Here is a 12,983-nt window from a genome sequence, read left to right as displayed (position 1 = left end):
AATGGAGAAATAAATAAATAATTTTAAATTTTTATATGTTTCCTCTAAATTCCCCATCTCTAATACAAATCCCAGTAAAAAAAAAAAAAATCATGTTTCTATAAGAAGTAAATCTTGAGCTATCTTAGATAATACAATTTATTAGAATTTAAAATCTAATCAAGTATTCTAATCTGCACACCGCATGGGAAGAAATTTCTAGTTATGAAAATGAATGTTGATTATCATAATTGCCAGTCAAAACATATTGGTTTTTTGATGGGGTTCAAGTTCAATATCCTGGGAATTACCCAAAAGAATAAAAATGAGCTATGGCATTACTCAAAAATAAAAATAAACTTTTCGTGCAAAAAGGTGGGGTTGGTGCTTGTTGCGGTTCGGGTGGTTGGATGAGGAAGACAAAGATATAGATGGAAGGGAAAAGAAATATTATAAAGATAAAGAAAGGGATTTTTTTAGCATTTTTATTAGGTAATGTTTCCAACTTGGGACAATTGATTCAGACAAAAGAAAAGGACGGTTGAAGACATGGTGTGATGGCGTTAGTTGATTGAATCACCGAAGACATACCATGCTCTTAAAGTCATTAATAGTACTCCTCCGGTCCTAATTATAAGATCCAATTGACTTATTTGAGGAGATTAAGGAAGTAAGTTAAGTTAGTTATTTATAATAAATAAGTGTTGTCATTCCTAAAATATCCTTGCTAATTAAGTATATTGGCTAAAACTATCATTATTAGAAGGATTATCTTGGAAAAAAATGCATAAATATAAGAGACAAAATGGATTGGGTCTTATAATTAGGACCAAATAAAAAGTCAAATTGGGTCTTATAATAAGGACCGGAGGAGTATAATTTGAACTTAAAATTCAACAATTTAGCCTTCAAACTCTATGATGTTAAGTTGTATGAAAATTTTGGATTTAGATGAATCGATTTAAAAAAATATATTTTTTGTTAGAAGTGACATTATTTTTTTATACTCAAGATGTGACATGATAAAATACAGAACGATAAAATCTTTATAGAGTTAAGTAGGAATAAAAGAATAATAAAATATAATATAAGGGCAGAAAATTGACAATAACAAGAATAAAAATGTCCCACCACATCCCATCTTCAAGCAATATAGGGTTTTGGTCTAATAAATTAGTATTACCATCTGAACTTGTGCTTCCCAAAAATAATTATCCCTTGAATTTAATGGCGAGGGGCCGAGTGCGTTTAGAATAATTGATCAAGGAAAACAAAAACCAAAAAAATCAACACTGCGCATCCGGGGAATCGAACCCCGGTCAGTACCGTGGGAGGGTACTATGATACCACTACACCAGATGCGCTTCTTGATGAGCGCGATGGAGATAGATATTTATTTATCCTGATTTGAGTATCTTGGTCCCGGCCATACTGCTTTGCAATAATGGTGGTTTTATATCTTATAAATTTGTGTGTCTAAAAATTTAATCTGCTCTTTTGATTTTTACAGCCCATTAAATACGTAACTGTATATTAGTTATCATATATTATCTCTCATTTTCTTCACTCATTCTTTCACTCTCTCTCCATAGATAAAAGTATATTTGAAAAAAAAATATATTTTTTGCACATTTGTTGTTTTTAACTAATTTTAACAAATATTTTGATCTAATGTAAATTAGTTAGTTGTAACTTACATATAATATAATACGGAGAGAGTATTTATTTTGAGTTACTGGGGGAAACTGGAGAGCGGACGACATGTTAACAATATATAATACTATTAGATATGCCAATACCATTGTCTACAGTTTGTCAGTATAACGAATTGCATGAGAGAATACGTTAATTATAAAGCGTCAGCGGAGATCAAATGCCTATCGGTTTAAGATATAGCAGTTGTCTACTCAGTTCACCTGCATCCCAGCTCAGCCCTCCCTTCATCACTGATAGTTTTGTTTGTGCATAGCTTCTGAAGATCAATGTAACCTATAATAGTATCCTCAAATACTGCATCTTCCAACTTTGCTTCATCAAATGTGGACCCTGACAGTAATGTGTTCTTGAACACAGCTCCTTGAAGATTAGCTTTCCCAAAGTTCACTCGGTCCAATACTGCATTTGAGAAGTCCACTCCTGCAAAAGAACAAGGTCATTGGAGATCAAAGTTTCAATAGGAAAAATCATTAGACGATCACCTTTTAACCAAGAAGTCGCGGTTGTTATGTAAAAGGCAAATAGTGAAGATCATTATTGAACTTGCATAGTTAGGCTTTCGAAAGCAAATATATAAATGGACTTGATATTAACTCTTGGCCCTATTCCTTAAAACATGAGATTTACATATCATGTTCAATGATATGCTCTGCTTTCATCTTGATGCTTTTCTGAGGGAAATTTCTTCTCATTCTCTAATCACACTGAACCACACCTTTCAGGGTCAAAATTCACCGGCAAGAAGCCAAAACGCTTGGTTTTTCTCAGATTAAGAACTTTACTATATCCTAAAGTAACAAACCTACAGTAACAAGTAAACAAGTAGATGGCCTTCAAAGATCACAAATTCACAACAGAGAAACCAAGTTAACTTGTTACCTTTGAAGCTAGCACCGACAGCATAAGCCTTTGACATCACAACTTCTGTCATGTCTGCACCATCAAACTTTGCATCTGCCACGAGTGCCGCAGATAGAGACTTCCCCTTTAAGTTGTTCTTTTCATTAGTGTAATCACAGAGCCGAAGATCTAAGGGTTTGTCATAAACTCCGTTTGCCTGACCAATTGTGTTACCTACAAATGCACGCTCACAACGATTGGGTTCTGTTGACAATGGAGGCAGCCTCTGCAAGAAAACCATAAAGGGCATTGTATTTTCTATTCCTCTAGAAGATAGGAGTAAACCATTTCTTATTGTCAGTTATAAATTCATAACATCTATAGTTGGCATGGTATGTTTCCGAAACCGAGAACATCAGAAATCTGCTGGGAGAAATATGCAATCATGAATACTGACAAGAGACATTGATGGCCTTCACGGAAAATGTAAGGCCTTAACAAATGAGGGTGATATCTGCAAAATTATACAAGACACACACTAAACTTCATATTTCTTCAAATGTTCAGGACAAATTAGAGACTGAAATTAGAATACAAAGAAATGGTCTGTGTCACATTTTTATTTAGTTTTGAATTAGCTAGCACACAGAGACCAAATTGATAATGGTCTCGCTTGTCAGAGACAATTTTCAAATTTGAGAACAACATTTATAGGAGAACAAACTAAGAATGTCCCAACTCCCAATTTCTTTCAGGACTGTCAGTTTGTATATTATTGATCCTAAAATTAAAGGCGAGTTATGCAACTTTGTTACTTCCCGCCCATCTCCTTATTGTGCTAAAGCAGTGTATGTAACTTGCTTCATTATTGAAAAGAAAGAGGGGTGCTAGTATGCTAACATCTCATTTCATGTTGCCACATCACCGTTCAACGGTCCACATCATACGGTTTTTAAAAACTTTAAATGGCCATATACAAAAGAAATTGACACTGATTTCATTTGGTACACACCATTTCGGTAATGAGGGACTAAATCAACATCAATATATATACATATATAACTTGCAGAAAGCCACGTTATCCATAAGTCATGAACATACATAACACAAGTCATTCTTTAACATTCATGCAACGCAAAGGTTTTTAGAAAGGACAGTAACTGTCCAAAGTCTAAAACAAAATTATAATCTCATTGTGCAAAATGGGAACACACAAAATATGGCAGCTTCAAACAGAACAGGATCAATTAATATAGAAAGATCAACTCTGAATTCTTATGAAATCTGTGGTGTAAACTACAAAGAGCAGCAAATCAGAAATCCAACAACGATCTTCCATTAAAGAGACACACATTAACCTCCTTGATCAAAACTTGTAGGGCAAAAGGGGATCAAAGAAAAAACGCTATAAATTCTGACGAAAACACATGAAGAAACGAACACCACTAAGTTTGCTATCACTATTCAAATTGAAGGCCAGTTTAAGCAGCGAACCTGGCTAGCAGCAATAACGGGAAAAGCAGCAGCAGTCACAGTCCAAGCAGCTAGAATACCACAGGTCAAGCTCTTGATATTGTTGAAAGTAACTAACCTCTCATTAGTCTCAGAGCCACCATCCAACTCACCTAATCACACCACACATTACAATAAGGAAACATAAGCAACAGGTTTCCAGAAACTGAACAAAATTCCATAAAAAAAATGAACCAAATTCGACAAACACAAGAAAGCAGCAAAGAGAATGAAGAGTGAGAGACCAGAGCAACGGGCGGCTATGGAGAAGCGGGGCGCAGAATTAGCGAGAATGGAGCGTTTGGGGAAGGAATAGCGGACGGAAAAGGCGTTTCGAGGGAGAGGGATCGAAAGGTTGGCCATAGCTCTCAGAGGAAACAGCAAGCTTCTTCTCTATCTGTATCGATCAGTTTCGGCCATTGTCGCTTGCGGCTTATCCGCGAATAGATATTTTACGTGGCATCATTCGTGGCACTATGAAGCCATAATCTACCCACTTTTTCACGTACACTGTATTCTGAGTATTATTATATTTAAATAATATAATTAAAAATTTTCCAAAATGGTATTACTCAAAATCTGAAATAAAAAATTCCTACAAAAGATAGGTTGTGATTTTCTTTTTAACTACAAACTCTGATCCTAATTATAAGATTTTGTCTGTAGCTTTTAAATAAGGTTTTATAATTAGAAATAGAGATAATATGATCAATTGCTTTTAAAGTATATTTTAATATACTATAATATGATGCCGGTCCTGTTTCGCAAATTTACCCTGTGGGCCTTAAAAAAAACAACAGGTTGTTTCGGGCTAAATTGTACAAGCCCAGTTTAATAACCCAGAAAAGAATGTAATGTTGCCACCAAAATACCAAAAACAAAAATGAGTCTAATGTTCGAAAAGGAGAATATTGGGTTATGTCGTTGGCAATATCTACATCAGCCATGTCGCCCAAAAAACATAATGAAATGGCTGTTTTTTTAATCCTTTTTTTTAAAACCAAAGCTGTTTTCTTGCTACCAAAAAAGAGACGAACTCTTCACACATTACACACTCCATGTAAACTTCATAAATGTGATAAGAAATTTTCTATTGTGGGTCTTGAATCAGTATTTTGACATAATTCATACTATCTCTGACCCTAATTATAAGAGCTAATTGACTAATTTAAGGAGATTAAAGAAAGAATTTAAGTTAGTTATTTATAATAAATATATGTTGTCTTTCCTAAAATATCCTTACTAATCAAGTATATTGGCTAAAACTATTATTATTAGAAGGACTATCTTGGGAAAAAAATACATAAATATGAGAGACAAAGTGGATTAGGGTCTTATATTTAGGACCAAAATAAAAGTCAAACAAGATCTTATATTAAGGACCGAAAGTAGTACTTCGAAGCTTTTGTTATTTTTGAAAATGCATGTTCTGACTCTGTTTTTATAGATTTTTTGGCCTGAAATTCTGTTCTTATAGTTTAATTATCCATGGTGGGTTTTTAGGAATCACATCATTCATAGGTAACCAGGCATTGTCAATTTGTCATATGATTTTTCACAATATAAGCATATTTTGTATGATTCTTATTTGAATAATCATGTATTAATGACTATAACCATATGAATGATCTCTCTCATAGCAATTATCATTATCATTTATCAAAAATTGAAAATATAAATTCATGAGCTTATATTATTTAATTGCCCCACTCCTACAAAAATTTATCATTGATCATTGTTAATTTAATCAATTTTTCCCCATCATTTCCAACAGCCAAACGGAGACTGTCTTCTCGTCCAATCTGTACACAATCTTCTAAATGGTGAAATTGGGGATTAGAAATACATTGCACTTAAATGATTGGGCTTTATTATAAACAAATACGTTGAAAAGAATTATTAAACCGACCTTACTTTAAAGTAATGATACACAGAGCATTAATTAAGATGTTCAGGAATTAAAAGACCAAATCATCAATTAAACTAAATACTTACATGGTTTTGTGTCAGAAATGGCGGGTTAGTGAGGCAAATCATATTAGATTAATCCATATTCAGCAATAAATAAATAAATAAAATAAACAAAAAAAAGTGCAAAGGAAGAGAAGGTTGAGTGAGATTACAGCACATAAATCAGTGATTTTGTTGCAAGTTTGTCTGCTTGATTCCCTTCTCATTTGAAGCCTCCCACGTGCATGTGCCTCAAGAGATTGTTTCATTATCATGTGCTTCTCAATTTGCTTTTTCCTGTTCATGCCTTCCCACTTTCATTCATCCACTTTTGTATTCTTCTGCAATTTATCTTGCCTTAATAATTTCTCGTCCAGTTTAGTTTATAAAATAGTTCATGATGTTATGTGAATGATTAAGGCAATACACTGCAGCATTATTCTTCATCGCACTACCTTCCATTTAATACATTTTGTTTTCCAGTTGCTTATGTGTTTCTCTCTCTCTTTCTCAGTGGTTTGGCCTTTCGCTTTATATTTTTAAAGCCAAGTTGCATTGTTGGTTCTTAACGAAAACTCAGTTAAAAAGTATTTGTCATTCAAATCTGCATAAATCTGTGGACTTGTGTATTGGATTTGGAGCTTGAAGGGGTGACTTTTATTGCTGACAAATGGGATTTTTTTTTTTTTTTTTTGCCTTTGAAATAAACTACCGTGTGCTCATTGGATTGGCATTTATTCAGATATTACTTGAACGGGACATATTAAGGTAAGGACCCGAAGAATAAAAGGTAAGTCTATATAGAAAGATTAAATATGAGATTGTTAAAGACTAAACTCCCATGTGCATATCCCAGGTTCCTCTTTCCTAACTATAAAAGGTGTATTGTTTTTTAATGTTCCAATTGTATTTGAACTCCACTTAGGATATTAGTTTGTTATTGATGCTTTTTAATACTTTATTGAATACTCCCAATTATATAATTGAAACCAGAAAAGTGAAAAATGAGTTCAAAAGGCTTGTCAATTGAGCATCATCACAGAATCGAGTCCTTTTTGAAATCAACCATGTAATGTTCTTTTTTTAGATATGTTTTTTCCTTGTTCACACTCAAAAAAATACAACCTGTTTGGGTAACCCCAAAAACACTTTTCAAAAGCACTTTTTTTTACAAATCGAGACAAATTTCTCAACATATTTACTTCGTATACCGTAAAAGCATTTCTGAAACGATAGTTTTATTCTTACCCAAGCACCTCCTTGATTTCACTTGATAGTGATGCATTAATCCGCATTATACTTACACCAAGAACTTTTTTTTTTAAATACAAGAACTAGACAACTTTTTATGTATGACATGAAATTAGTAATAGATTATATAATTGACATTGATTGGCTCCAACAAAAATGCCTCTACAAAGAAGGGAAGTGAAAATCCTTGTGCAGTGATAAATGCAATTCACAAGTCTTGCTTGACTTTTTTTCCCCAAAAAAAAAAAATCTAAATTGCGTGACAGAGGACAAGTTTCAAACTGTTACGTTACCACTTCAGATCTCACTCAAGAGGATCCTTGCCGGTGGTTTCTGTTCCATAACAGAGTTACTGAGTGAACCATGAAGGACAGGGGTGTGGAATAAAACCAACTGACATGGGTGTGGAATGAAACCAATACTTACAAATGTCACTATCACTAACATGTGTAATAATATCAAAGTATCTTATTCCCATCGTTATCTGTTGTGGGGAAAAAAAACGAAACTATAGTTTATGTGCGGTGTACAAACTTGGTACAAGCCATGAACCTCATCATCCAGAGGTTGAGCCAAAAAATTTTATTTACATAAGAAAATTACAAATTTCCATATATGCCAACACCAAAATGGCATTTTCCTGTCAGACTAAAACAGTAGGACAAGATCCTAATAACTAACAAAGTATTAAGTCAGCCTAACACTGAGAGATGATAAATTAAATGTTAGCTAGCAATGATATTGTTAGAAGAACTACTTTAAAAAACAGAACTTAATCAGTTCGGTTACTTATTTGCTTGCATCTTTTAGTGCAAAATGCACGTCTTGAAGCAGAAATGGCAGTCGCAATCATCCACAGCTCCACACCTCCACCTCTAACTCTGTGTATATAATATTCAGCCCCACCATGAGAAGGACTTGAGATTGGCAGACAAAGAGATCTAATCAGTTGAAACCAGCCAGTTATATAAATCCTTAGCTTCCCCACCATTTTCTCTCTAACTGAACTTCAGCCACCAGTTCCTGAATCTGCTCTTCCATATGAAAGAAGATAGACAGTATCCCACATGGGTCTCTCCTGTAGAGGTTTAACACATGACTTTGCATCACTTTTTTGGGGCCAGAAGATTCTTTCCAACAAATGGAAATTTGATCTGGATTGAGACAAGCTAAGTTCGGACAATGGCTGTTTGATTTCAAGCAGGTTCACGTTAAAACCATGGAACCGCTGCCACATGTCATGAGGTAATTGGTGATGTTATTTCCCTGAAATCCAAAGAGGGCCCCTCAAAAAGCTGATTTGTTACTGGTGCGGCCAAGCTTATCGGTTCAACATCACTCTCGGCCCTCAGAACAGTAGCAGCATGCCATTTGCCGAGGACAATATGCCCCAAGCAAAGCAACGAATCTAGGTTCTCTTTCCAACAAGGGAAAAGGCCACTGGTTTCAAATAATAACAGGTAACCCATAATTGTGGAATGATTTTATCCGCCCATCCAAGCCTGCAGTCACGATCACCAGACCCCATGAATGAACACTGGAGGTACTCTGGCAAGAAGCTTTCAAGAACTTGTAATCAGATTTATGCATTGCAGATTTTCCAGGGTTGGGGCTTGAAGAATTAAGCTTTTCCTCAGGCCAAGTTGCAGATCCCCTAGGAGACTCAGAGAAAAACTCTTGGCCTAAAGAAAAAGAAGCAGGTGGATTGGGACATACAGTTTGAGACGATCTCTGGTCTAAAACACCCAGCTGATGTTCATTTGCAGGATGTTGAGATTTCAAACCACACCAAGGCACTGCAATGGAAGCATCTGAAAAGAACCGCTCACAAGACCTTATCTTCTTGGTTTTTCTGGGACTAGACTGTTCCTGACTAACGTTCCAGAGATATACATTAGAGTCCTCCGATGCTGATAAAATATGTTTCCCATCTGAAGTAAGAGATGCAGACATATGATTCCCTGCACTGAGACCTGAAAAGAAATTAGATGAGCTTAGTAACAGCACGTTAAACACTTGATGAGCTACATATAAATAATTAAAATAACAGTGAAAGCCTCCTAAGGCTTCCAAACAATCATTTTTTAGCATTTATCTTTGCATACACAAGTAGCAGTGCAGATTGAATATATAAGCCATTATACAGAAACTGATTTTTTAACCCTTAAGCATTTCACTGATTATTAGGGAGCCGATGGAAAACTCTCAAGAGGTAGGAATCAGAAAAAGGAACATACCTTTGTATTTGCCAACCACATTAGGCCCATCAAGGATTCTGACTTGTGAATCAGCACAGGTAACCATAACTTTACTAAAATCGTGTGGAAGAAACTAAAAGATAACACATAATAAAATTAATCAACCAAAGAATAGTAAGTGCTGTTTAAAGAAAATCAGAAAGTAGACTGGAAAAGTGAAAAGGATTGCCATGGCATTAGAGGGCCAGAAATAAGTACCTGAAAGCCAGTTATCCCTCTGCCAGGAAGTTTCTTCTTATTAAGCAAGCATAGTTGGGAATCTAACTGCAAGTGATTCTCTGAAACAAAATGTAAATAAGCAAATTGGTAAGAACTTGTATAAGTTAAAACGGCAGTCTTTAAGTATCGTACAAGTCAAAACGGCAGTCAAGTACATGTCATTCCCCTTACAGCTTGTATAAGATTTTCTGGCATGCAGAATTTTGCTCCTTCCTCATCAAAACTACTCTAGTAAGTTGGTCTAACGTCCACTATAAAACAACTTCTAGTTTATTTATACAATAAATATAACTTTCGAGAGTAAATTAAATGAAGCAAGTTCTTTAAGTAGATTGGTAGCTCAAAGCCAACCCAAACCCCAAATCTATCAACGGTACTGCTACTGTAAGAAAGAAATAGTTGGCCTTTATCATCCACTATGAATTATTAACCTCAATTGCAGCTATATTTTAAAGATTAGGAAGCTTCGATTTACATGCTCAATCTTACAAATCATGCGATTACAAAGACCATACTTTGAGTGCATATAGATCATGCACTTCAACAGAAAAACAAGTACATTCAAGATGTAGATCCAACAAACCATTTTACGCATGTCACCAAGCATGATGCAATAATATTGTAAAAATCTTAAATGAATACGATGAACATAAATTTTGCCAAATTACAGCAAACAAATATCTCCAAGGGAAAATGTAAATGTGTGTGTAGAAAATATGTACCTGATATACTGTAAAATCGACAATTGCCTGTCATGGAGCCAATAATCCCTCCCTGCATTATAAACAGATAAATAATCAGATTCTAAAATAAGTTTCTATCTACCCTTTAATTCTACAGAATATAACTGGTTAAGAAACAAAACCTGCCCATCAGGCCGATAACACACAGCAGTCACAGTTTCTCTAACATCAGTCCAATCAACAACATGACAATCAGAAATTGCCCAAATGCGCACTTTTCCATCTATAGATCCACTAATGAAATAATTATCATCCAAAGGATTGAATTGAATGCATGTCACTGCGAGACATTATAACAAAACAAGCAAAATTGTGAGACAAATTTGACCGATGGAAGTACATTAGGTTCATGTCTTCAGAGTAGAAATACTGCACACCATAGTTATAGTGCGGGAAAACTTTCAAGCAATGATCATAACCCACTCTCCATAGACGAACTGTTTTGTCAACTGAAGATGACAGCAGATGCTGCACCAAAAACATGAAGAAGCAAATCAGTTTCCAGAATGTTTCATTTTTAGCAAATTTGGCGCCTAAGCCACAAAATAAATAAATTTATGATATTCACTCACATTATTGTTTGACCAACAGAGATCCAAAACTTCACCTTCATGCCCATGGAACTCATGCAATGGTCTCTCCAACAATCGAAAGACCTTCGGAGGCAAAATAATGCAAGCAGAATCTGATGTTTTTCTCAGGCTTCTCCCTTTGGTCATTTTTTCTTTATCCACATGAAAGGGTTTCAATTCAGAGAGATTATTCACTGTAAAGTATATGCAAGATGGATGAAGTTCTGGAGTGTCACTTTCATTACATCTTTCAGCTTCCACCACTTTCCACAATCTTACAATACCATCTTCACCAGCACTGGCAAGATACTGCCCGTCAGGACTAAATTTCATGGCTGAAATTGAACCTTCATGAGCTTGAAAATCTTGCCCCATGAAAAGTGCTGAAAGTTCCTTCATTTGCTTCCTGAATTGGCGGACCTTTACTCTCTGAATCCTACACCCTGAGACTCGAGAAGTGCCTTCTTGTCTTCCCTTATCCCCTTCAACTTGCCCCTCAATCATGCGTGTTATTGAGCGTAATCTCCTGAACCAACCCCCTCTAGCCCTTTTCACCTTACAACCAAAAACATTAGTATCCTCAAACTCCTTCGCCATCAAATGTTGGAAGGAGGGAGGTTCCCCAGAGGCTTTTGTGGAATCGCCAGGCTCCTCTGAAACAACCAATTGGTCCAAACCCATGTCTCTGTCGTCACCCATTTTCTTGTCCCATACTAAGCCGCGCTCTTCTGATAAATTTTCAGTGGACCAACAAGACAATGAAGAGCGACTAGAACAAAATTCACCTTCAAAACCAGAGATTCTTGTCACAGCTCCGCTATTATCTTCAATTCTGCCCCCGTCAGCTAAATTTTCAAGGGCGCTTCGATCTGAACTAAGCCCCATCCACTTCATAAACTTGCTGCGACGCTCCTGAACACTCTCTGGGCTCCGAACCCACACTTCGTATTCAGAACAATTCGATATCACATTCGGTGTGTCAGTGCCGCCATCGGATTTATCATCAGCAATGGACAGAACATCCTCTTGAGCATCGTAAAATCGACATTCTTCGTCGTCGCTGATGAAGCAATCCATTATTCTTCGAGTTCAACCCATCAAATCACTCCTCAAACAACCAACATTTCAAGCCCTAGGAATGTGGCAAAATCCGATTACTCCTCCGGACAGAGCCAGCCGGAAAACTATTTTTTTATAAAAAGGAAAAAGAGAAGGAAGCACAGATACCAATATCAGCCAACATTAAACATTTATTAAATCACTCAACAATGATAACTATAAAGAACAGAACAAAAACCGAGAGATCCAACATAGATCCCAATCCACACCCATTGAACCTGGGCTTGCGAAGAGCACGTATTCTGCTCTACAAGTAGATTACAAATCACCAATGAGAAATTTTGAAAAAAATTAACCAAAAAAAACATCCAATGAGGCCAGAATTTAGCATCCAAGGGTCCAAAGTACTTGTTACGAAACACAAGTCAAAACCATTAAGATAAAGAAAGCCCGGCGATCGTAGGATGATTGCGCTTGAAGAAATGAATAAGCCGGTAGAAAAGAAAATTACAAAGAAAGAGTTTATATGCTCGAGGCAGCCAAAGAAACATTGTTTTCGACCAAAAAAATAGAAGGAAATTTTGCTTACATGGGTTTTGATCTCTATAAGATTTTGTTGAAACAGAGGAGAGCGAGGATCGAAGCACCCATGAAAATATGGCGAGTACTCTGGAGTGTTTCACGATACAGCAAAATGGAGCACTAGGTGGAGGATTAAAAAATAAGCAGATTATGAAGAAAAGGGGGGGGGGGCCGGAGCCAGAGAAGGGTAAAACAGGAATAAAGAGAACATAGCCATCCATATTCGCCAAGGAATGGCCCGCGAAACGAGATTTCGTGAGCGGCAGGTGGGTCACCGGCAGCACCTTCTTCCTTTTCCTCTC

The 12,983-nt window shown here is 36.0% G+C and overlaps 2 protein-coding genes and 1 non-coding gene across 4 annotated transcripts; all 3 read right to left on the bottom strand.

The window, feature by feature from the left end:
- Positions 1-1,272: 1,272 nt before the first annotated feature.
- On the bottom strand, positions 1,273-1,343 carry TRNAG-CCC (transfer RNA glycine (anticodon CCC)). The gene has a single exon. It is a non-coding gene; the product is annotated as a tRNA-Gly (tRNA).
- A 398-nt stretch (positions 1,344-1,741) lies between these two features.
- On the bottom strand, positions 1,742-4,451 carry LOC114761472 (thylakoid lumenal 17.4 kDa protein, chloroplastic). Its single transcript, XM_028950842.1, has 4 exons — positions 4,293-4,451; positions 4,030-4,160; positions 2,575-2,821; positions 1,742-2,115 (listed from the first exon to the last, which is right to left on the bottom strand). The coding sequence occupies exons 1-4, from the start codon at positions 4,408-4,410 to the stop codon at positions 1,892-1,894; spliced, it is 720 nt and encodes a 239-aa protein (XP_028806675.1). The 5' UTR covers positions 4,411-4,451; the 3' UTR covers positions 1,742-1,891.
- Positions 4,452-7,782: 3,331 nt separating this feature from the next.
- LOC114761467 (WD repeat-containing protein 44) lies at positions 7,783-12,775 on the bottom strand. Of its 2 annotated transcripts, XM_028950833.1 has the most exons (8): positions 12,689-12,775; positions 11,041-12,224; positions 10,846-10,936; positions 10,591-10,748; positions 10,448-10,499; positions 9,705-9,784; positions 9,486-9,579; positions 7,783-9,221 (listed from the first exon to the last, which is right to left on the bottom strand). In XM_028950833.1, the coding sequence occupies exons 2-8, from the start codon at positions 12,115-12,117 to the stop codon at positions 8,695-8,697; spliced, it is 2,079 nt and encodes a 692-aa protein (XP_028806666.1). In that variant the 5' UTR covers positions 12,118-12,224; positions 12,689-12,775; the 3' UTR covers positions 7,783-8,694. The 2 variants fall into 2 exon arrangements, with proteins under 2 accessions (XP_028806666.1, XP_028806667.1); XM_028950834.1 differs by having other exon boundaries at positions 11,041-12,775.
- Positions 12,776-12,983: the final 208 nt, after the last annotated feature.

Source organism: Neltuma alba, unplaced genomic scaffold (genome assembly GCF_004799145.2).
Source record: "Neltuma alba isolate B1F8T4 unplaced genomic scaffold, ASM479914v2 tig00011122_pilon, whole genome shotgun sequence".
Classification (NCBI taxonomy): Eukaryota; Viridiplantae; Streptophyta; class Magnoliopsida; order Fabales; family Fabaceae; genus Neltuma; species Neltuma alba.
This window is presented reverse-complemented; position numbering and strand designations above follow the sequence as displayed.